Raw genomic sequence first — 25,275 nt, forward strand, 5'->3', positions numbered from 1 at the left:
AATTAAACAGGTTGAGAAACACTGCTTTAACTATAAATATAGTTCAAGTTTTAGCCATCAGAGAAAAGTCTAATAGTCCACTCTAATTAAGACTGAATACATTAAACAAAACCAGTAACTGGTTGCAGTATGTTCCTTTTAACATCTACAAGTCAGAGTCTCCTGTTAAGAGTCACAACTGAAATATCATACAAGCAAACAACATCACATAGGGAATCCAGTTCTAGATAAAGGCATCTACATAAAATCAGTTCAATATCACACAGAACCAGTTCAAATGTAAGACCTTGTCAATTAAGGGAACATAAAAACTTAGAACTGTGAGGGCAATAACAGAAATACACTGTGCATTTCAACAAACAAAAATAATTATGAGCTATCCATGGAGCATGTAAATATATTTTGTCCTTACAATATAAAGAACTGCTAGTCATCAATACTGAAATTCAACACCACCTTAGTTTTATTTCATAGCTATGCAAAGAATGGACCTTCCTTTACATTAACTTCCCACTTCTGCAGCCTATATAGCCATGGGATTAATCCAAAAATTCTGCTAGCAAAGCGATAGCCATACGTTTCTGTTATGTGCAGTTAATTAGCAATATAACAACTCATGTTGAAGTGAAAAATATAATAGACTTGACTTCTTCAATAAATCTATCTGCATTTTCATTTATAGTTGTAAAAGCAAGGAAAATAATTCAATGATTTACTTCAAAAACTGTTCTAAACATATGGTTACATTCAATACTTACCTACGCTTTAAATCCAGAAAATGTCACTGTAATCTTAGCATCACTGAAAGCAGTAAATCCTGGAAAACAAATGAGCCTACCTAGAAATGCAACCTCAATTCACACCAGTTTTATTCTACAAACTAAATACAGCTTCACCGAGTTACATATATTGGGAATAGACCCTAATTTTTAGTTCTGCTGGGTACTTCTTTCAAAAGTGTATCTGTTTGCTACAATAAAATGCATAGTATTTTATTTATATTGGTTTCAAACAGTTCAACAAATAACATTGACTGCAATCCATGGTAAAGTGTCCTACAGCTGAGTATGTTCAAAACCAGCATTGTGAGAGAAGAGAGAACCATTTCTTTATTTTCACCCTCCTTTGCACAGTACTATCATTGCAATGATAAAACTCTTTAGACATAGCTGTGGCATATACAGGCGTGCCTACCCATATGTACGTATATGGGCTCTTTTCAAAGAAGTTACGCTCTAGTTACCAGATGGGCACTGCAGTAATTAGCTCAAATGAAACAGAAGTGAAGATCCTTCCATTCTCTCACTTTTTTGCTGCTTCATTTGGGATTCACACTACAGTCTTGCCAAGTTCTGACCTTTCAGCCCAGACAGTTACTCACGTCATGAACACAAACTTCCCCTTAACTGTGAAGCTCAAGACTTCTCCCTCTCCATGCAGCATTGTTAACTGTTTGGTCTGCAACAGAACCTACACCTTTGATTTATACTTGGCACCACAGCAATCTCCAGAAAGCTCTGTCTAGACCAAGCCTTCATTTCTTTTGATTGGTCCCCAATCTCTTTAAATAGTATTAAATAGAAATTGTTAATATTCTTTGCAAATGACCATTGCCCTGGCTCCCTGCAAACACATGCTTTTTAGCCCCGCAGTCTATGTCAATCAATATGAAAACTTTTAGAGCCTTCATAGTTTGCCAGCAAACGATGTGCTTTGCATCTGGGCTTTAACACTCTCCCAATGTTATCAATGGCAATATTTACACAAACATTAAAAGAAACTTTCAATATTTTCCTTCTTCTCCTTAAAAAAATCATGCCATTTCCTTTTGTCTTCCTCTACATTCAATTCCTTGATATCCTAAACTAAATGAAAGGCTTCCTAAGAGTTTTTGTTTGATTTGGGTGTTGCTTTTTAAAATACATTTTAAAATTTTATTTCCATGGCATATGCAATCTTTCTGGAAACAGATGCTTCAATTGCTTGAGCTCCTTCAGCCTGAAATACAAACTGGCTACTTAAACACATCCGTCTTGGTTTTCACTCAGAACAACTGCACTTACTTGACACTAGTTTGTCTTAAGGCTCTCTGTGTCCAAACAGATGTGCTTATGATGAGTGGTTATTTGTTTGCTTTTAATAAACATAGAAAAGATATCCTTTTCCACTAGGATTACTCAACACCTACAGATTCGTATCTCTTTTCTTCCCCCAAAACTTTTTATTTTCTTCATTCTGAGAGAAGCTTAAACCCCACTGCATTAATCAAGGATAGAGTGTTCCCACATTAAGAAATACTCTCTGCAGGTATTTTTGTATCTATGAAATTGAAGATGCTTTACATTAAAACTTTAATCTTCACAAGATTACTATAATTATTAGTTGCACTATAATAACTGGTTTTGTGGCAACCACATGTTTGATGCTCTATTGTTAAAAGAAGAGCAGTCCCTTTCATAAGCCTTTACTATCTGGAAGGCAGATGTATAAAGATACCAGGAAAGTCCAGAGACAAAATTAAACATCCCAGTTTTTCTCCTAGTGTTTGTTTGCTTTGTATTGTAATTGACTCATTTTTTATAGCTCACAACAAATTATCTTAAAACAAGAAAAGGAACTAACTGAAGTGCATTCTTTGCTGTAGCCAGTTTCACTGTAGAACACACTGATACGTGAGGTACAGTTACTTAAAAACCAGGGAGAAGAGAACAGACACACTCTTGACACAGATGCCATATTTCCTTAGGAAACTGAGCTAAAACTACAGCTAAATGAACACCTTGGTTTATCTGATATATGGTAGGGAAACCCTTGACATAAAAATGTATAAAGAATTCCTTCATGGAAATGTGTTCAGAGGATATCAGCAGTACTTCATTCCCTCTAGAGGTTGTAATTTCCAACTGAAAAGCCATTCTTGAGAAGGAAAAATGGAAACCTCTGTTGTTGTATAGGTAGATAGATGTCCGAGACGAGTACAATGGGTATTTGCAGCCAGTCCATTATATGCTGTACTTAAGTTTCAAAAAACCTGGAAAGTGGAGGCTCAAGATTGATGGTGAAATGATCACTGTTTGTATAGCTCCTCAGAAAAAGTCATCCATTCATTTTCTGAGACAACAGTTTAATTCAAAATGTTGCCTTGATTAATAGGGAAGTGAAAAACAGAACAGGGGTAAGTATGAGCTATAAAAGTTCAGTCTATAAAAACTCTTCATGTGAGGAATATAATCATTCAGATTACTCTTGATTGAAATTACCTTTGGAAACAGAAAAACTGGATGCCTATCAGGTGAAGGAGAAATGCAGAGTGGGCATAGACACATCTAGTACTCATCAGTCTATAATGTACTGCTTGAACAAAGCAGGTGAGGTCTTATCTTACTGCTTGTTGAAGAAAAGTGAGATGACACTATTGAAAACTTTATTTCCTACCTACTTACATTGGTGAAGAACCACTCACCACCAGACTGTAGCAAAGGTGCTACACCTTATATAGTATCTCATAGTGTCAACAACTGTCCCCTTGTTTCAGTTCAAATAAAATGCTTTGGTGCACTGTTCACTAACGTGATTAATACAATTCAAAATGTTTCTAGCCTGAGAAACACTTTGTTTCACTATGCTTACATGAAGGGACCTTTCTCTACAGCCCCATACTTTGTGACCTAGTAACTTGATTATACACAAATTGCTAGTGAACTAATTGACAGGAACATAGAAACATCTGTTTCCTTTGAAGATGAGAGACACTGTATCAGATTAGATTTTGAAATAGGCAAAATAGAGGAAATATTCTGCTGAGTCTTCATGGTACAGAAGTTCATTTCTAGTTATAGTCCATGGTTTTTCCACCAATTTCATATGAAATATGAAGTGATGCCACTCTTCTGCTATCATATTTTCAAAGGCAAAATGCATTATCCAGAACAATGAATATAATCACAACTTAACTGTCATGACATCATAGATAAGTCTGCACTGACTCTTCAAAAATTTTTTAACATTTCAATATATGAACTATTTCTCATATATTCTTTGATGTTCATGTTCAACTACTTCAGCTAAAAAAAGATTTATTCTTAGCAGAATACATACATTCCCAGTGACTTAAACACTGCTCTTTAATCTAACATAGTGAAATTATTGTTAATGCCAAGTCCAATAGGAGATCCTTTTTCTTGGCTGTAATTCTGCAGGGACCTTAGGTAATGGAATCAAAATCTTGAGCTTTAAACAAGTGCTGGCACAAACCTAGCTGCAGTAACCAGAGCAACCCTAAGCAATGTTGTAGTTACCTGGTGTCTGCTTACTAGACTATCTTTTTATGAGCCTCAGGCAGTTGGTGAATATATATCTTTGCATTAATTCCCACTTAAAGTTAAATTTAATTAAATAAACTTAGGATGTTCTCGTCCTCACCACAAATGATGTGCAGTATTATTCTAACAAAGGAGTTTAGTAGATATCTGCCAACTTTGAGAAAATCCTTGTTAGTGGATATTGCATATAAACACTGATCTTTAATTTCACTTGTATTATAAAATTATGTCACCTCACATATTTTGAATTGGTGAAAAACTTCTGGTTGCCTTCATATTTTATCAAGTCCTAGTTTTCTTCTTTTTTTTTTAATACAAGGGAAGTTAAGTATCTTCCACGTTTCAGCACCTGAAAAAGTAATGAAATGTGGTCTGAGAGTACCCAGCTCTCATATTGAGTTACCTCCATTAATTATTAAAGAAAACAAAACTCAAAAAGAAAGGTAACAAACTTCTGACACTACTACCAACAGTAAGCTGGGCATGAGTAGGACTGATCTGCTTTGGGACCTACAGTGTTGCTCTGTCTGAAAGACAGCACTGAGTCTATAAACTGAAAAGAAACAGGTCTTAGACAACATACAACTTCTCCAAGCATATAGAAATTCCAAGGACTTTGCAAAGAATACTCTAGGTACGATTAATACACCTTCCAATACTGCTTCTCGAAGTCAAGATGTTTTACTATGCTTTTCACTTGATTAAATAAACAAACTTTATTAATTAAATAAATTCCATATAAGAAAGGTTTTGTTCCCATTGACATACTGGGGGCCTAGCAGGTTCCAGCACAGTTCAGAGCAGGTAAGAAAGATGAAAGCCACTGTCTTCAGAAGAGATTCTCTTAGCTTACTGTGGTACTGATCAATCAGACTTCTGGTTTGACCTCTGTGTTGAGAAAACTGGGCTAATACAGAAATGATAACGACAGGTTTTGCATTCTTGTCTGAATTGATGCTGAAGCCATCAGCAATACTGACACTGGTAACAGCCACCTCAGCATTGGGAATAGCAATTCTTGTGTAGTGAATAGTTGGTATCATAATAAAATTTCAGAAATGAGTTTCTTTCATAAAGTGCTGGATGTTTCATAGGGTAGCCAGAGGAGCTATGAGGCCATTCCTGAACTCAGTTTTGGTATGATCAACCTCACATCACAACAGCTTGAACTGCCATTTACATCCAAAGACCTGAATGCTCACTTGTCAATGTCAGCAGGAAGAGAATGACACCTAAGTCTCACCACTGAAAGCTTACTTCATGCTAAATGAATTTGATGCATGTCATTGCGCACGTGGATAGACTAGAATATAATATCCACTGTCTTCTATCTCATTTTGACATATTGAACTGACATTAAATAATTTAAATAAAGAGCACAAAAGCATTTGGAAGGTACTATTATTCAAAATGTCTGTAGTCTTTAATTCATACATACATGCACTTTGGGCTACTAGTAGCAATTGAAACTATTACTTAAAAAAGACTAAAACAGTATTTAAAAGATAGCCTATGATTAAAGCAAAAAATGATTAAAACAGTAATTAGAAACCTTTTCAGTTTGTTTGAAATTTTAAAAATTGCTCATTTCCTCTCTACCTCCAACACTGCTGTACCAATATTACTTGAAGACTTAAAAACAACTACTGAATGACAGCTCCTTAAATTGCATAAAGTTCAACCATGATAAACAAATACTCAAATGGACAAAGGTTAGTACACAGAATAGCTTGTACTCACCTATTAATAAATATCATACTAAATTTAGGTTGACAGCCACAACTAAATTAGCATATGAAGTAATTATTGTATTTGATACTCTGTGGCTTAAAAATCACAACTACCAGAATCTACTTCTGGTCTGTCACTACAGTACTATAGCAAAACTTCATATACCAGTTTCCTGATCTTAAAATGTGGAGATCAATACATCTTATCAGTCATGTTACAGGGCTTAAGTGAGTATTTCTAAACCTTTAGATTCTGACTGCAAAGTTCTCCATCAATGCCACAGAAAAGAAACATATTAATCTCAATTCCTTTAACTACCACCAACTGCTTTGTGAACAAGAAAAGATTTCAAGTTGCAGAAGCATTTCCAGTATCAGACAACTATCATTGGCAATATAAAATTCTTTTAATAGAAAAAGAATGAAAGAGTAATTGGCCTGATGAGCCGAATTTCAGCCTGATGCTTTTATAGGAATAATAAATCTCTAAAAGCAGGATTCATAATATTGATGCAGAAATACCAAGACAAACTCAAAACTATTAATGCTGCAAAAGACACCACTTCAAATGCTTTTACCTGTCTGAACCAGTTTTGCTGCTTTGACACACCTACAATTCTTGTATATATTTATCCCTCTGAAACACAGAACAAGCACATAACACAAAGAGGCCTTTATATATAATGCCATATAATTACCCTTCACATTTCAGATGGTTTGAAAATCTGTGTTTATGAATATAATTCTGTGATCGTGATCCTGTTGACTTCAATGAGGGCAGAGTCCACCTCAAGGAATAAGAAACACAGTCATCTCGTGACTGGCCTGAACTGCACCAATTGGGCCAATTAGACCAGCCTTTCTATAAAGCTATCCGAAATATTTGTTTTTAAAAAACTGCACACAACTAGTTTCATAACAGGAGACATAACACTTCTTGCCTTGATCACTTTCCAGAATCATAAACCTCTTCTTTTTTTTCTAACACAAACACAGGGAAGTGAAACTACCAGCTATTCCTTTCCCACAACATGAAATATAATGCAAATTTCTTTGAAAAACTGGGAAAAAAACCCACCAACCATGAGGTACACACCTGCTCTTCACTATAGCCAAAACTCTGGTTTAAAGCTAGAAATCAACTCTTTTTTAATGGCAATTTCAGTATATCAGTAACTCCTTGTTTCCAAATGCAAGTGACTTCATTCTCATTACTGAATAATCAGTTACTCTGTGTAACTGTACTATTATTGTCAGTATTTGTGTAAGAAAAACTGAGAATCTAGATTTAGTGAAGCCACATCATCATTCCAAAAAGTTATATGGCAATTTGCATTCCATACAGTGTAATTAACTATAAATATATTGCTTTGTAGGCATTATTGATCGAAATCTATGTTTTACATCTTGTGTTTGCATCATATCTAGCTTTCTACAAAACACACTGTAGGAAGAATACAACAGAAAGGAGTAAAATTTACTCTCATTGCTCTAGTCCTTTACAGAAAATAATAATAAAAAAAAAAAAGAAAAGAATGAATCATTTTGCTGCTCTGAAATTACAAGTACACATTAAGCATCAGTTCATTTATTGAAAAGCAGCCTACCTGCTTTTCAGCATGTAAATGCTTCCAAAGCACTGAAGAGCTGTGCAACCAATAATTTGTTGTAGAAAGAAATTTAAGACTGCAATAAGAACCAAAATTGTATCAATCTGGAATTGTATGTCACTAACAGATTTTAAATACTTCCCCCTCATTTTATATATGAAAACCCAAGAAATTATGTGACTTGCCCTCTCAGCTTCTAAAGGAATCTCTTTAAGAACCTCAGGAAACAAAAAATATAAACATTGCTCTTCCTGATCCTTCATGCTGATAATCTCATAATGACATAAGGAAAGAGAAGACACTGATGCTCACTTTGAGGCTTTAGAGATATTTGGTAATGCACCAAATACATATTTGTAATATACCAATCTGTGCACCACCCATGGACACACAGGGATGCAAAGGGCACATACTGTCCTCTTTTTGTGCTCAAGAGTTTTGGTCACTCAAAGGTGAGTTTGAGAATTCTGGTATTACTGCTAAACTTGAAAAGGAAATACCCTGTTAAAAATAGAATGCAAATTGAAAAAGAGTGGCTATTCACTTTTGAACTTACTTCATGATTTCACAATCTTAAAATAAAATGTATCATTTTCCCACCATAGATACCAATGCCCAGTAATTTGTCATCATTCTCAAAAGAAATACAAGACATATTGAAAAACAATAAATAAACATTTTGCTAACAATTATGTTTGTAGACCACCAGGATAGAACTGCTATGAAAAACTCTTATCTTCATATGCAAATTCCTGGAACACACACAAAATCAAGTTCATTTGCTTTTTCTTAATTTTACAGGCAAGCTTCTAAACAAATGCAATTGATAACAGTCTCTAAGTATGGTGGGAAAAAAGATAATAAAATAAATCAGGCCTAGTATCCAGAAAAGGATTTACACAAATAGATAAAAAGTAAGTAGGTGCCTAAAAATTACCATTTTATGTTTCTGATGGCAGAAAAATTTGAATTTTAAATCCAATATTCATTTAAAGCTAGAACATTTATCAGCACTATTTATCAGACTACTTCTTCCCCTGCCAACAAAACCTTTTTTTCAGACACGGTATTCCTTCATGTGCTATTTGGAAGGAAATACTTCTCTGCAATAAAAATTCCTTCTGTATTTTTTTTCACTCCCTTCCAACTTACACCAAACAAGAAAGCATAACAGACATCCTTTTATGGTTAAAAAGATCCTGACCAAGGTTCTTTATGTTCTTGGACTAGGAATGCCCACATTACCACAACATTTTCTTGACTTAATACAGTTTGAAGATGAGGATGATGCTTTCCATGCTCCAGGCTGAACAGATTTGTTAGGAAGACATGTGCTGACAGACATGCTTAAGAGAATAAGGTCATTGATTAATCAAGAAAGGAGTCCATTAAAAGAATGGAATTAATATATTTGTAGATGGTTACTTAACGAGACACTGTCAAGGTATTTTTGTCAATTGCTGAATATTCCCTTTTCAGTCAGCATTAATAAATGCTTGGTTCCATATTTGTCCAGCTTTCAGCATGTTAGAAGCTGGATTGCAATTAAAAAAAAAAAAAAAGTGAACAGTCCTGAACTAATAATTTATTTAAAGTGATAAATTGAGCATATACAAATATTTTGTTTTCCATGTAATAGTTTTGCAAAGATCTGTACACCCTCACGCACAGGAGAAACAAATAAATATCTGGAAACAACACCATCAACGTTTCAAACTAGTGATTTCAAAAGTTTACATGTAGTAAGCTTCCAAAATATTAATCTCAAGAAGAATCTTTTTCATTGTATTTTTCAAAGAATACAAAATTAGAACACAAAGATGAAGAGATAAGACTTGTTTCCAGTCTTACTCTGTGATTCAAAAAACTCTAATGTTTTGTATAGCTGTAAATATCTTAATTGAAAGTACATTCCCAAATTGCCTTAATATGGTAATGCAGAGATTATTCATCTTTCTCTACAAATTCAGACTCTTGTTTGTTCTGTCCAACCCCAAAATAGCTTCTGCATATTAAATGAGCAGTGAAGAGTCTTCAGAGTGAAAACTTACTATTGATTCTCTTAGCTTACATTAAAGGAGAGATTTCCTTCACAGTAACAGTGATGACCAACTCAGTGGAGGAAGAAGAAAATCAGCTGCACCATGAGCTACCACAAATGTTCCAAAACTGACCACCTGACTGAAGATTTATTTTTAAACTGTATAATCCCTTCAATGGGCATTCCCAAATTGATTTAAACAACACTGATAGAAGATTAAGCAGCAGGAAGGAGTTCACAAACAAATTCAACCAAATGCCTTGGTGCTAAGCAAGTGTAAATATTCTACTTGGGCATTCATACCACTTGAGCCAAGTTGTTCTAAAACTTTCTGGATGATGAAAAAGTTTTGAATGTCAGCAAGTTTTTCATTCTAGTATAGACATACTGTAATAATTTTTCTCCCATTTAATTTCATTTCAGATTCAGTGCATATGCAAGCACTCTTTTCAGATGCCTCCCCACTCTCTTCCCTCCTTTCCCTGACCTGTTTTTAGTCTGAAAAGATAAATAAGTTCACAGAAGCTCTATGAAGATCAGCAGTCAGGTAGAGGAGAGACACAGCTGGTTATTCCACCAAATACTGCAACAGGTAAATTCAATTTGCTATTACTGGCAGCAATTGAGGAGTAAAATACTGAAAACACTTCCCATCTTCTCACTGGACAAATTGCTACACAGGACACATGGGAGAACAGTAACAGCATAGCATAGAGATTCAAGAAGATGAGAGATTAAACCTGTACGAAATGAAGCTTCACTATTTCTACTGCTCACAAATCTGGTCATTTTACTTAAAACCTACATCTGTGTGCACCAGAAAACTCCTCTAGAAGGAGTCCTGATAAGCACACACACACTTTCTGTGTTGATCAAGAGCATGGCAAAATTAATTAAATTTTTTTTTCAAATCCCATCTATACAGATCACTATTACAATTTTCCAAGTTTCCTGGGAATGCATCCTTCCAAACCTAAGAGACTGCAATTTTTTCAATCTTACATGGATCTTTGCTTCTTAACAGGCTTCGAATGACTCTCAGTTATTTTCTATTAAATTATCTCTTCGTGCTATACTTTATTTTATATTTAATATTGAAGCACTATATTAATACAATGCTTATTGATACACAGTTACTCACCTTCTTGTAACAGTGATAACATTTTTGTATCAGTGGCATATAACTTTCTATACCATTTTTCCAGGAGGGATAAGTTTATCCAGCTATATTCACAAAATTCATAAAGAAACCAAGGGAAAAGTAATTCTGCATACTGCAATGCCGCCTCACATGAGTCAGAGAAATAATATATGCCTCCAAGTTGCTTTAATAGGTATAGTCTCCTAAATGTGATACTATCATTGCCTGAAGGCCTGTAAACGGGCCTGCAGCTTGATCACACATCTTTTCAAGAAGGAACTGGCAACATGTGGTAAACAACAAAAAAAAAAAAAAAAAAAAAAAAAAAAAAGAAAAAAGAAACAAAGAGAATATTTTAGCTATTAAGTTGCTGCCATACAGTAAAACTAATGCTGCAAGAACACAATCGTAAAATGCCAGTCTTGTTTATTACAAATTCAGTTTCACAGCTTCTTATGAAACATTTGCTATTGCATCAAGAGAATCTCTGGTAATTTCATTCCAACATTTCTTTTGTTTTAGGAGAGCTCATAAAGCACTCAGTCCTAAAGCATTGTATTATTAACGCCTCAGTCTTTCATTTCTACCAAACAAGTAATATCCACCTATAATTTCCACATCTCAAAAAAAAGTTTCAACAATTTCTGATTTTATATTAAAAAAAAAATAAAACTTGAAAAGGCAGTTTGAATTGCCATGTGAAGATGAATATTAATACAAGACAAATGGCTCTTCTGTTCAGTAGCCCTAGTGCAGTCAAGGTTAATTACACAGAACAAAGCCCAGAAATTACTGCCATTTTAACAGCCTTTTATTGACATTGTCAAAATAAATGATATGCATAAAATGAAATGGATACACAAAGGACTACATTCTACCTAAAAAGGTAGGTGTTCCATTTGTAAACAAAGATGAACACAGCCTTAAGAATATAAAATTAAAATTGTACTTTAGTTTAAGTATTTCTCACACTGACTGCAAGTCAGATTGCATGTATTCTGCTCTCTGCTCTGCCATTTATTTGCTTTTCTAATTTTTTTTTTAGTAAGTGGAACAGTTACAGTGCTTTTCTTTCATGCAGAACACAGCTCGATTCTGTGAACTTTAAAAAGAAGATATAATTGAAGTTCTAAGTATCTTCAGAGATACAGTTATTGTCCAAAGGTGAAGAAGTGTCTTTATTTGTACTCAAGAAGAGTAAAGAATGTTACAGCAGCACAACAGTAAGAATCCATAATAGTGGAAAAATGGCCTAGGAGAAAAATCTCCAGCAACTCTGAAGTCATACAACTCTTCCTGCTGACAGGCATGGCTTGTTTTTCCTTCAAGAAAAGTGTGTCAAAATGAACTGGACTTAAACAACTGCTAATGGTAACCGTGATGAATTGTATAGGTTAGAGAAAGAGAAGGTAGAGGAAGAACACTGCTCTGGTTAAATCCTTGGACAAGCTCTCTACTCACGGCTCAGGACTCCACTCTGAATTTGCATATACCTAGCTTGTGTTTCAAGTGCTGGCTGAAAAATAGAGGGTTTTTTATCATATGTCACAACTCCTGTGAACAATATATTAAATTAGAACTCGTGAGATGATCAGTTACTATTTTCATCTAACCTATGTAGGGAGAAAAAGTGACAATACCTACATGTATGTGAAAATGGTAACCTGGATGTAATTTGACCTACATTTCAAGAGCTTATCTAATCACTTAACAATAGTAAAACGAAAATTAAATAAGATTTATTACTTAAAAAAAATAATGAATCTAGGTGAAATGAGATAGAATTAATGATTTTATCTAGGACACACATTATAAATGCTAAACAATGAGAATAATAATTTGGAATGAGCGTGTTTATTCTTTGTTAACCAACACATTGTCCTCAGGGTTTTGCAAATGAATCACTGATTATTTACATACCATCAGTCAGTCATCAGTTTTAGTCAAGACATCAGTCATATTTGTCTAACATTCTTCTACACCAGAAAAGACGTTGCAGTAAAACACAGAACATCTGATATCTCTGAATATATAAACACATTCAAATATATTAAAAGCACATATATTTCGGTAGTTTATTACTTAAGATAACTACAAAAGCAAATAATTAAAATGACAAAATATGGCAAGAGATGGAACAGCATTATCAATTTAACTCTAGTTCACTATTTTCCTTCACCAGAAGGACTTCCTATTGGTACTGTTATGGGTATACTTAAGTATTATATGTGCACTCCAGACAGTTCATTTCGCAACTCAAAATCAACATTTCATTCACGGACATCTTTTTGCCCAAATTTTGATGCACTGGTAACCTGTTAAGGCCTAAGGAGTGCACCTTATTGCACCCAGTGAAGCCAAACTAATGCTCCTCCCCACTGCCCCTTCCCTCCCATGGACGTGCTGTTTGCAATGATTACAGGTCCCAGCACATGAAAGACGTACAAGTTCTAGCATGAACACCTAAACTGTTAAAACAGAAATAGAGAGTCAAGAGGTCTAAGTTTTATTTGTTGTTCTTTCACTGAGATGCTGCTGGACAAGGCAGACTTGCCTTCAGCCTTCTCCATCTAAAGTCTCCTTCTAAAATAGAAACTACCTACATACACCTTCTGTACAAGCAACTACCTTTCTAAACAGAAGTTACTATAGAAATTAAAAGCTTGATAGGAACATGGCACATTATTAGCTAGCAATTGGTGAACAAAATGCTGTGCATTCTTTTGGTAACACGGAAGAAAAAGAGCAGAACATTCTAGATTTTTTTGTATTTTTACTTTATGTTTTATGGTATTATGATTAATGACATTGCCAGTATCAATTAGACAAAAATAAAAGTGATGAACCAGTCAACCTCAGAATGTTTACTACTGAGGGTAACTTATTCAACATTAAAGCTTTAATTTTTTTATTTTTATTTTTAGCTATGAGACCAAGTAAACATGCGTAGTGTTACACACTCCACTACATGGTTATTTTACTGACATATATTTAAAAAAACCTGAAACAAAACCTCATTTCAAGACAGACAGCCATCAAAGAATTTTGTATACTTAACAAAAAAAAAAGCTACCAATGCAAATCACAGAATTCAAACCAAGCATGAGTAAGAATCATATGAAATCACCACACAGACATACATTCATGTTAGTACTATTCTTTCTTATGAAGACATAGTCTAGTAAGCTGAAAGCCAGAACAAAAGAACCCCAGAACATTAAACCAACCTAGTCCTTGTAACAGCAACTGGCACTTTTGTAAACAAAGTTTACTTTAAAACCTCAACATATGAGCTGCTGTAGGATTTAAGCCCTGATCTGAAGCCTTAGGAAGAACCCCAATATTTGAATGAGTATGGCTCATGGCTGTAGGCTTAGCATGGAAACATCCCTCATAAAATCCTACCATCGTGCTTTATGCACTTCTGTATCTGCAAATACAGATTTGCTGGTTCATGAGTTTTACAGATTATTTGCTACCTTCAAATTCTATGCTCAACAACTTCTCAAATATTTTTTCCTTCAAGAAGAACAGCAGTGGAGAATGAATGCAAGAGTTTTAAAAACATACATTTCCAAGATCCACTTCCCAGTTTAAGACCACTGTACATTGCTTGTTCTACATACTATGGGTGGACCACGACAGATAAAACAAGCACCATCATTATGTAATAACCTGCAATTATCTTTATGGCTATTGAATTCCATTCTTCCTATGCAATACATAAAATGCAAATGTAAAGCAATAGTACAAATTACAAGCCCTAACAAGGCAGTAAATCTGAACCAAGTCACGCAACATAACGTGTCTATAAACTTTCCCACCAGATGCAAAAAAGGCTTTCAAAAGCTGCTCTTTTTAACTTATTTTTCTTAATTTTTTTAAAGAAAATTAATGAACCCCCCCCCCATCTCTAGTCATAGCTGAATAGCAAATTAATAGTTCTACCAAATTTGAGGAGAATTCACAGAAATTGAGATGAATGTTTTAAGATTTATCAGTAGATGTGGTGGTCCTTTACTATAGCATTATAAAAATAAAATGCTTAAAAATAAAAGAACTGTCATCAGAAATACAGTTGATTGGAGATTATGAGTCATATTAAGATCATAACCTATAAAAATCATCAGCTGTGCAGAATGAGCTGTTGCAGTTGACATATCTTATTAACAAAATCTTCCAATAAATTACAGAAAAAGCTCATTTAAAAAAATTGCTTTTGGCTTTCAGCATATGGAGCTTAAGGTGCTCCTAACACTAACATGTTTTATGTGGTTTTAGTGACTAGATGCCACAAACAAGTCAGCTTGTTCTGGAAAAGTTGTACTAATAAATTTAGTGAGAATGAAGGGAGGTTTCTTTTTTCCAGAATTCAAATGTAACACATTTTGATCATAAAGTACACTTTTAGAGAGCTTTGCTTCCCTTGGTTTGTGAGCAGAAGATATTAAGAACAAAATCATGAAAGGATGACTAATTAAATCATAGTGTCTGTAAGTACTTCTGCAGCTTCACTGAACTACAGCAGTTATCACTTTACTCTTAACTCTCCAATACCAGAATCAGCAGATTCTGTGACAAAACAAGAGCTCACCTATTCTGAAAAACTGTGAGGTCAATAATACAACTACAACGGTAAGACCAGCCAAGAAGCACAATACAGTGGAATATGAAAGATCTTCTACACTTTTGCCTATCGTGACAAGTGAAATATCTTGCAACATAAAAAGCCAAAACAAAACCCCCAAACCTTTACAGCTGACAGATCTTGTGTTTTTAAGCTATAATGAAAACCTAGACACTTAAAATATTTCAGCACCGAAAAAGTCTAGTTTTCTGATTCCACAACTTTTTAAACTACCAGAAACATTTCATGACATGAAGACATTTTTTTTCCCTCCTCATTTTATTTTTGGCCTCAGACAATATGTAAGGTCCACTGCTTGGAGTTTTGCCTGCTTCTGGCACTCGGCTGCTACTCTGACAATGGCCAACATATTGAGGTAAAGGAGCACTTCCTCATTGGTACTTTGTTAATATTTTCAATGAAAAACATGGACAGCAAAAATAAACTGCAGATTACTGGGCACTGGCTAAAATGAAAGATTCTAAGAGACAAGCATCAATGACATCTATTACTGAAAAATGTCTTCTGCAAACAGCTTATATTTATTTTCCCAGCCTCTAGATCATGCAATTTACTGTCTTCAGCTGCTACAAACTCTGCTGTTTCAAATACTGCCAGTACTAACTTGCACAGACCCACTTCTAATCTAAAATCTCAATGGCCCATTTTAATTATGTGTTATAAAGTTTGCCCTTATTAACAGAAGAACCCCAGACAATCTTTGATGATCCAATACTCTGTTTAAGTAAGTTAATGCTGGTATGGTAATCAATCTAGTGAATATTGTACTGTCATCTACTCTAAAAATTTAAACTATTTGCTCCAAATGCTTGCTCAAAATAAGGAATTCATTACGGAATGCAATTCAGGAAGTTAACTTTGTGCCTTTGTCACAAAGTCTTAAGTAGTATAATATTAACAGCAATCCAAATTAGCCTAAAAGATCTCTATGTAAAGCATGGTCAGAGTACTGTGAATCATGAGAACTACATATTATTTCAGGATTATCTATCAGTCTCATAAACTTCCAGTTTTGCTATTGGTAAAAGAGTAAAACAACACCAGACACCACAGACCTGACAAGCTTTATATGGCATGCAGGTCCATCATTCTATCCAATACAACACAAATATGTTTTGGAAGGTAGTCAACTAGTATATACTGCATAACATCCTACGCTCCTTTGAGAGGCAGCTGCCTGGCATAGACTAAAAGAGTCTAGTGCAAAAAGATCAAGTCATATCTGAACTCCACATCGTTCTTGCCACTGACTTTGTGACCTCAACACACTACACATCAGGTTTTAGTTAAGTCAGCTACAAACAAAATCAATGAAGTTCAAGACCAAAAGAAAATATTATTCTTTTTCAGAATATTTAGCTCAGGTTTTTTAAACAGCAGTAGAACTTTTTATACAAGTGTATTTGTGTTTTGGTATTTGCAGCAGTTTAGCACAAACCTTAAATGCTGTCAAATAAATCAAACTGCTAAAGCACAGCAGTAAAGAAACTGGCCTGGAAAAAAAATCTCATTTGACCCTGCATATTACATTTTTGTTTGTTCTCTACTATAGTTAATTACTCAAACATAGACAAGTATTGCAGCCTTTTCACAGTACCTGGAATTTGGTCTATGTTGTAAACAAAAGTTGCAATGAAGTCTTTTAAGAGACTTCCAAATGATGAAATCAGAGTAAGGAAAAAAACACAAATATGTTCTTATCTTTCAATTTGAACTTGAGGATAAACCTCTTCCATTGACAGTCTTACACACAACTGTTTGGCCCCTGGCAATGTGTCTAGACAATGTCTGTTATTTATTTCAGTTCTAAAAGATATGCACTAAATACAATGGTCATCACAAAAAAAAGCACCCCCAAAAGAAACAGGTCTGCGTTGCGTATTTCCTTTACACTTCAATAGTGAGAAATTATTGGAAGGCTGCTGGTCACAGCACCATAGCTAAATTAGTTCTGATCTTAGCTATTCACCAGAGAACAACAAGCAGGTACATACACATAGGAAATGAGTACTTTAAAAGGTATATACAAGAACGTGGTGTTGATCAGGGAACATCTTACTTAGTCAACACCTAAAAAACCCCCATGGAAATAAGAAGAAAAATACCTAAATGTCTTGTTTTTAGCAGCATCACCGGCAACGTACTCTGAAATTCACTAATACTGCGCAATCATAGTGCAGTCACATAATCAAGTACAATTTACAAATTACTGAGCTGGAGGTTTTTAATGATTTGTCATTATGGTTACATATGTGCCCCTAGCTGACAAAAACTACTAAGAATGAAACAAAACTACACAGAACAAATGTACCCAGGTAGCCAAGAAGGTCAATGGCACCCTGAGTTGTATCAGCAATAGTGTGGCCAGCAGAACCAGGGCAGTGCTTGACCCCCGTACTCAGCACTGGCGAGGCCACGCCTCAAATGCTGTGTCCAGTTCTGGGCCTCTCACTACAAGAAAGACCTTGAGATGCTGGAGCGTGTCCAGAGAAGGGCAAAAGAGCTGGGGAAAGGTCTGGAGCACAAGTCTTAGGATGAGTGGATAGGGCATCTGGGTTATTTAGTCTGGAGGATTTGAAGCTCAAGGAGGACCCTTATCTCCCCCTACAAGCATCTGAAAGGAGGTTGTAACAAGGTGGGGGTCGGCCTCTTCTCCCAGATAACAAGTAACAGGAGAAGAGGAAATGGCCTCAAGTTGCACCAGAGGAGGTTTAGGTTGGATATTAGGAAAAATTTCTTCACTGGAAAAGTGATCAGGCACTGGAACTGGCTGCCCAGGGAAGTGCTGGAGTCACCACCTCTGGAAGCATTAATTTGATGTGCAGATGGGGCACTTAGGGACAGACATGGGGTTATTAGTGAACTTGGCAGTGCTGGGCTAATGGCTGGACTTCATGATCTTAGAGGTCTTTTCTAACCTAAAAAATTCTATGAAAATTTGAAAGGGGTATTTCAGATGTTGAGCCTATTACCTTTTCTATTACTGCGGCGTACAAAGTCTCTGTAAAGAAGCAGAAATGTGAACTAGAGACTGACTCTCAAAATGAGTATGTACACTGAATACTTCCCTTTATAAAATACTGTGGAGAAAATGAAAAATGCTGCAACCAACAGAAAATAATTTAATTCAAAACGAACATGCTGATTAAAAATCCAACTGCAAAAAAAGGCAAAAGAAAAGTATACAAGGATTTTCCTGAGCCAAAGCCACATTCTTTTCAAATAAGAGAACGTTAATGAAAGATTTATCATAATAAACTTTGCAGTAGTTTGAGCCATCAGCTTGATTCTGCGGCTGTTTCAACACAAAGTTTTCACTTATATCAAATGGATTTGCATAAGAAAACAATTTGAAAGTGGATACAAAGGTCCACATTCAATTAAAAACCTTTGCATTAAAGTATAACTTTCTAAAAGAAAAAATAATGGATGTGCTTTTTAAGTGTAAGCCAACATTTCTTTTAGAACAGCTCTTTAGCATAGAAAATACACAATAATGCTTTTTCTTTCAAATGTAAAGGAATATGCCAAGAGAAGTTATGAAGAGAGATTTATTTGCTGCAGACATTATAATGGGTATAATGTGCCCAACTAAATAAAATCTGAAGAAGTTTTACTAGAATAACTGAAGAAATTTTGCTACCATTTTAGAATTCAAAGGAAGAAACAGTGTACCCTGCATTGCTCTTTTGACTATCCTCTGTCTTCTTAATATACTCAGCTATTTCCCTTAAAACACACACACACTTCAACTCAATTTTAAATTTAGTGCCTTGAATACCTTCGAAATAACCTGGCAAATTCTCCTCTCCAGTCCATAACAATACAACTTATGTTACACCTTCAAACTTTTATTCTTTATAGGAAAAGTACTATCACCACAAAGATGACAGAATAACATCTTATATTTCCAGAGTGTATTCTCAACAACCACAAAGATTTTATAACATTGCATACTGATCTCACAGCTTACATCCTTAAACCTGAGTACTGGCTTATGACACAAAGCTTTAGAGTCATGCTTTTAGTGTGATTACCTACTGACATCCATAAAAATCAATAAAAACTTCAGAAGAGCATTAGAAATCACTGGGATACTATGAGTGATTGATCAGGCGAAATAATGGTCTTTAGTATTTCACCAGATTTTAATACAAGTAATATTAATTAAATATAAAAAAGAGGATGTTAGAGAAAGCACAACATAGGTTTGAACTTCGCAAATCCCTACAGAGAAGCTACTGCACACTATAAGGTGGGCTACAGACTAGAACAAAATTCAAACACATTAAATTCTGCAGTAAAACATAAAGCTGTTAATACACTAACAGCCTTCAATTACTGATTGTTCTTCCACCTTTCAGGGTAATATATTAACAATTATTTCTACTACATCAATAGACACTCTATCCATCATGTACCATAATCCAGAAGGTAGCATTGAAACCAGCATAACTGGCAGCCATGATGGGAAATAAACTATTTTATTGCAATACATTAAAGGTCTATTTCTGCCAAAAAGTCTCATCCAAAGAAAAGACACAGACAGCTTAAAAAAAACCCCAAACAACTTTTTTTTTCAATAGCTTTACAAATTTGGAGCAGTCAGAGCACAATTATTTTAACCACAACAGAGTAGTTCTGATTCTACCTGCTTTTATGTTGTTTATGTTCTTGTCACATGAGATGACATTCATCTAGCTCAGAATACAGGAAGCTAAAGGCAACAAGGGTATAAGAACCATGCCTGCTACAAAGCACATTCTAATAACCAATGCAGGAGCCTAAATCAAACAATTTTTCTACTCTCAACAAATACTTCTGGAATAAAACAGTATTTCTTCTCCTGTTGCTACTCAGACTACATATCACTTTCCTACTACAGTTAACTTGCCCAGTTTGCACTGAAGAAGCCTGACTAAGAAAACTAAGGATTCCACTAGTACATTGTCCATCAAGAAGGATCCGCTGGTGTAAAAAATCAGGCTATTATGTACAAAAAGACATCAATTTTAAAATCCCAAAGCTAAGACATTAAGGCTTCTGAAATGTCAAAATAAAGGTGGACTGGGAAACTTTGATTATGCTACCTGCTCTGTATGTCTCTTCACCTCACACTACATATGCACGCAAAATAAATACATATTTTCTTTCAGACTAATGAATCACTCAGTACTCAGGATGAACAAAGCTCCAGGAAGAGACTTGTGGAGCACTAATGATTGTGGACCACAGTATATGAACCTTGTTTACAGAAGATGTTTAGTGAACATGATTGGGAATTACAGTAAGGAGGAGTATGCTGTCATGCATTAAAGCATTACTCTTCAGAAACAACAGCAGGTGGTTCTGTTTCCATCACGGGGTTCCTACATGATGACAGTTATGTAAGTCATGCATCACCTTCCAACCTCCAAGTTACCCCAGAAACTGAACAGAGAGGTACAAGACAGCCCTGCAATTGAAGCTATAGAACATATTGCTTCCGCACTTGACCTGAAATTCTTGATTAATTTAAAATTCTTCCTGAAAAATACGGCACTTGGGAGTTCTGGCAGGAGCAGACAGCACAGTTCACATTAGACATTCTCAGTCTTCTTTTTCCCACAGAGTCTTTCAGAAACAAATCCCGGCTATCTCCTGCAGTCTAGGTGAACTGTTGCTGTGTCCTGCTTAACAACAACCTTCCCAAAAAGGCCTCAGCCAAGCCTCTTACATCTGACTGGAAACATTCCCATTCAATGAGATGAAAAAGCCCAATGAAAGACAGCCTCTGGGAGCAGAGCTGCTTCTTATGAACACAGGAATAAACTGAAAGTATCTGCATACTTTTGAGAAGCAGCTCATTACTCAAACAGAAAACAATCTATAGAAGGTAGAAAGATCATAAGATTCCAATCTCAAACTGCCATCAGAAATTCCAGATAGTTGTGCCTGCCTTTATTTTCATGGTTTGTAGCTTGAGACATCTTATTTGGTGAAACACTAAAAACTCACACTTGCAATTGTGATCTAACAATAGTTGAAGACAGTTCTAACAATAAGATGAAGAGGAGGTAATGGAATGCACACTGACAATTTCATCTCAACACATCAGTTTTTAAAGATTAAGTAGCTGTTCCTCTTTCCAAATATTTAAAAGTAAATAGCTGATTAAGAAGGCAGACACATGGTTTAAAGGAAAGATGAGTGCTGGCAACATCAACTGACTCAAACCTTGTCTGCAGTGGAAGTTCTGGCACTTCATTCTGACAGTCATGATAGACAGAAAACCGAATCTCCCACTGCATTCTCTAAATATAGGAACATTGACCTTATGATGGGCTTCCACAATAGCTGCTTCAAAGAGAGACTGACCCTGTGTTGTGAAAACCACTCATTTCAATTTCTTCCATGGTGCTAGTTCATCACAAATTGCTTTTTCTGTTTTTATTTCTCCTCTTAGCATAGAAATAAATGTGCTTTTTTCCTCAACTTGCAAAAATACTTTATAGCCCTATTTTCAAAAGGATCTGGTCAAATTTGTGTTCATTGTGAACAGTGAAGCAAAGTGATCACTGAAGCTTTCAGTTCAAGTAACCAGAATTTGCTTTCATTCCCTATTAAGAAATGGTATATTTAGTTTGATTTTCTGCTTCTACTGTCAAGACTACTGGTACAACTGAGACTGTTCATTAAAAATCCAAACACTAACACGTCATGAAATTCCACAGATTCCTATAAAAGATCCCACTAAAGTGGCACACACAAAACAACAGCATGTCCAACATCACCTTTCCAAAACAAAATTCAATCAGATTTAGAAATGGTGAACTTTCAAACTCTTGGAGAGAAGAAAGGTGGGAATGTCAAAATAATTACTAAGGAGACTGCAATAATTCATATTCTCTCACAGATACTGTCAACTTAGACAGTCATTTTACCTTGAGAAGGTATGTAGGAATATTGCTGAAATCGACAGGCAACTTCAAGAGGAAGCGAGCCGAGAATTCTCCAGTCTGTGGAAAAAACGTAACACTAATGAGACCTGGTAGCTAAAACAGAACAGCAAACATTCTGAGGATTAAATACTATCCAGAAAAATGACTAAGAGCTCATACCAAAGAGAAGGGTTGAGATTTAAAACAAAATTGCCGAACAGAAGTACTGGAGAGGGAAAAAAAAAATTACAGATTTCACAAGTGTCATATGAAAAAACACTTTAAAGAACATTAACTATCATTGCCAGTAAGTCAACAGCAAAAAGTAGTTAGAATAAAACAATGTGCATGACCAAAAAATCAGACTATATTTTGTTATGCCCTAAATATAGATGTATCTTGGCTGTACTCATTTCCGGACAAAGGACTGGCGAGACCTGCAAAGAGTCTGAAAGCAAAGCTAAAAACCTGATAAATTGATACGAGCATATAGATAAAACAGAGGCATCTTTACAAACACTGCAGACATACGTACAAGAACTTGTGTTCAGAAAGATGAGCATGTATCAAAAGTGTCCTCTGAATAAACTTAGAGGAAAAGAGCTGAAGTAGGAGGTTTTAAATAATTTGTTTTCAGAATTATGTAACTCTAAACACCTAGACAACCGTGTACTGAGAATTTTACAAGCATCCCATACACATTGCTCTTTTTTACGTATAAAGTGTATGGGAAGGAAATGGAAAGGATTTCCTTTCTGTTTCATACACTTCCTTAAAACCAGACTTTGTCCACCTGGTTATGAAGCAACAAAGTTAACTGTTTTTTAAAAACAAATGCCTGCCTGATTTCCTTCATATTCATTTTTTGTTATCTCAATTTTTTAGTTCAAACCACAGAGCAGCTGTATTTGTTAGGTAGGTTGAAGTAGCAGTAAAGAAAGTGTTAAACATTAATTTTATGAAATTAAGCACAAAAAACAGGAATAATTTGAGACAAGCTAGCCAATTTGTCAGTGCCACTTTGTTTCTTGGTCTATCTACCAGGCATGAACTAGAGATAACTCATGCTATCTCTAAGTCACTAAACAAGAAAAAACAAGATCTGCAATGAAACTGAAATCTTTCCAATGGTACCTTTCAAGTTATATAATTTGCCAAAAGGGTTTGTGTGACATTGGGCTGTAATCCAACCTTACACCAGCTAGCTGAGAATTGGCCTTCGTTTCTGGTAGTCACAAAAGATAGGCAAAGAAATTGCACATAGAAACACTATGCAACAAAAAGTGAGTGCATATTAACATCCAACTGTGAAACCTTTCCTGATTACACCACTTGTGAGAAGAGATGCCAGCTTTCTGATGCGGTATTACTGATGTACGCAGAAAAATCACCAACTTCTTGTGCACGTATAACATGAAGACTGCTACAGCGACAGTCAGGGCCCTTACTTTTTATCCAGAGTGAAACGGATATTACAGATGGTGCTTCTCTTCTGGATTTTCAAAAAATGCCATACAACATTTGCCATAAAATCCAGAAAATTATTTTTTGTATAATACCAAGTCTGATGAACTGGGATGGCCACTGAACAGAGGAACGGCCTCTGACCAACGCTGCTCTGATCATCAGCTGCTCCAAAAGGTCTAGACCTTTCATGTAATTCAGTCAAGATTATTTTGCAAACTAATACTTCCAAAGGTGTTCTGGCTGGACAGGGAGCAGCCCCTGTCCATGGTGCTCACCACCCCAGCCCCAACCAGCTGGATACAGGCATCAGGTTGAGACAGATGAATTTCTGGCCACAGCCCTGAGCAATTAAATATTTAATGTCTCCTGCATCTGCTGGTACTCCGCCAACATGAAGCTAATAAGCTAGATAAATAGTTTGTCAATTCATCATATGTCTTGGAGACTTGCACTTTAGGAAACTGGAGATAGTGGAACAAAGGTATAAGAGCAAATTTCTGCTCCATTTTGGGACACAGTGCTGAATTCAGGCCTTCTCTTCAAAGTTTTTTTAACTCATGCACCTAAGATGATTGCTTTCGTAACACTGTGCCAGGCTCATACTTGATTATTTCCGAAATCTGTTGAACTACTATTGATCCCTGAGATACAGCAACAACATGAATTTCAATTCATGCCTTCTAGGCAGAGAGGATAAAAGGCCATTTATCTCCTGCTTTTTTAGAAAAACATTCCTATTTTGCTGATCCTTGAGGCTAACAAATCAGTTGTAAAGGACAGGAAAGAGAACCACACAAGTTAGTTTCACAGTTGTGTTTTAGGACACTAGTGAACAAGCCTCTGTCATGTATAGCAAGTTCATAGAATCTTCAAGACTCTCAAAAGTCTTCTTGAGAGAATGAAGACTTGGAGAAAAGCACGCATTATGGAAAAATCTAAAATAGCTCTGCAATGATGAAAAGGATTTGACTCAAAATGTATTTAAGATTTATTTTACTGGAATATTTTTAATTAAAACAGCATTTAAAATGAAAGAAAAGGAAGTTCTTTATTCAGTTACTGAAGACTGAGAAGACCCGAAAGCTACTTGAGTAGCTATGTCTTTCCTCTTTAAAAGGAAGAAAACCCCCAGTTTTCTACAGTCTTAGTAGAATTTTTGCAACTGGCAAAAGCTATGATAAAAATCTCAGTACAGTTCAGAAAGCCTTCTGCACTTCAATAAACCAGTCTGGTGAAATTTAGAGATAAAACAAGTTGTTTGTGATGCAAGCTACAGACAGCAACTGTACAGAAACATCTGTGAATAAGTCAATTTCAATCAAATACTCTGATCTATAAACATTAAAAAAAAAGGAGGTCTGAATTTCTTTGATGAAGAAAATTAAACATGGGTTCA

The 25,275-nt window shown here is 35.4% G+C and overlaps 1 protein-coding gene across 2 annotated transcripts in view; it reads right to left on the reverse strand.

The window, feature by feature from the left end:
• The window catches only part of BABAM2 (BRISC and BRCA1 A complex member 2), a gene marked incomplete at its 5' end in the record, with an annotated part of 171,954 nt that overhangs the window by 98,032 nt on the left and 48,647 nt on the right, over window positions 1-25,275 (reverse strand). For both annotated transcript variants that reach the window (XM_082303120.1, XM_082303121.1), the window contains one exon: window positions 22,416-22,490. In XM_082303120.1, the coding sequence (XP_082159246.1) occupies window positions 22,416-22,490 (75 nt within the window). The remainder of the gene's footprint in view (window positions 1-22,415; window positions 22,491-25,275) is intronic.

This window comes from Coloeus monedula (assembly GCF_965178545.1).
Source record: "Coloeus monedula genome assembly, chromosome: 2".
NCBI classification, from domain to species: Eukaryota; Metazoa; Chordata; class Aves; order Passeriformes; family Corvidae; genus Coloeus; species Coloeus monedula.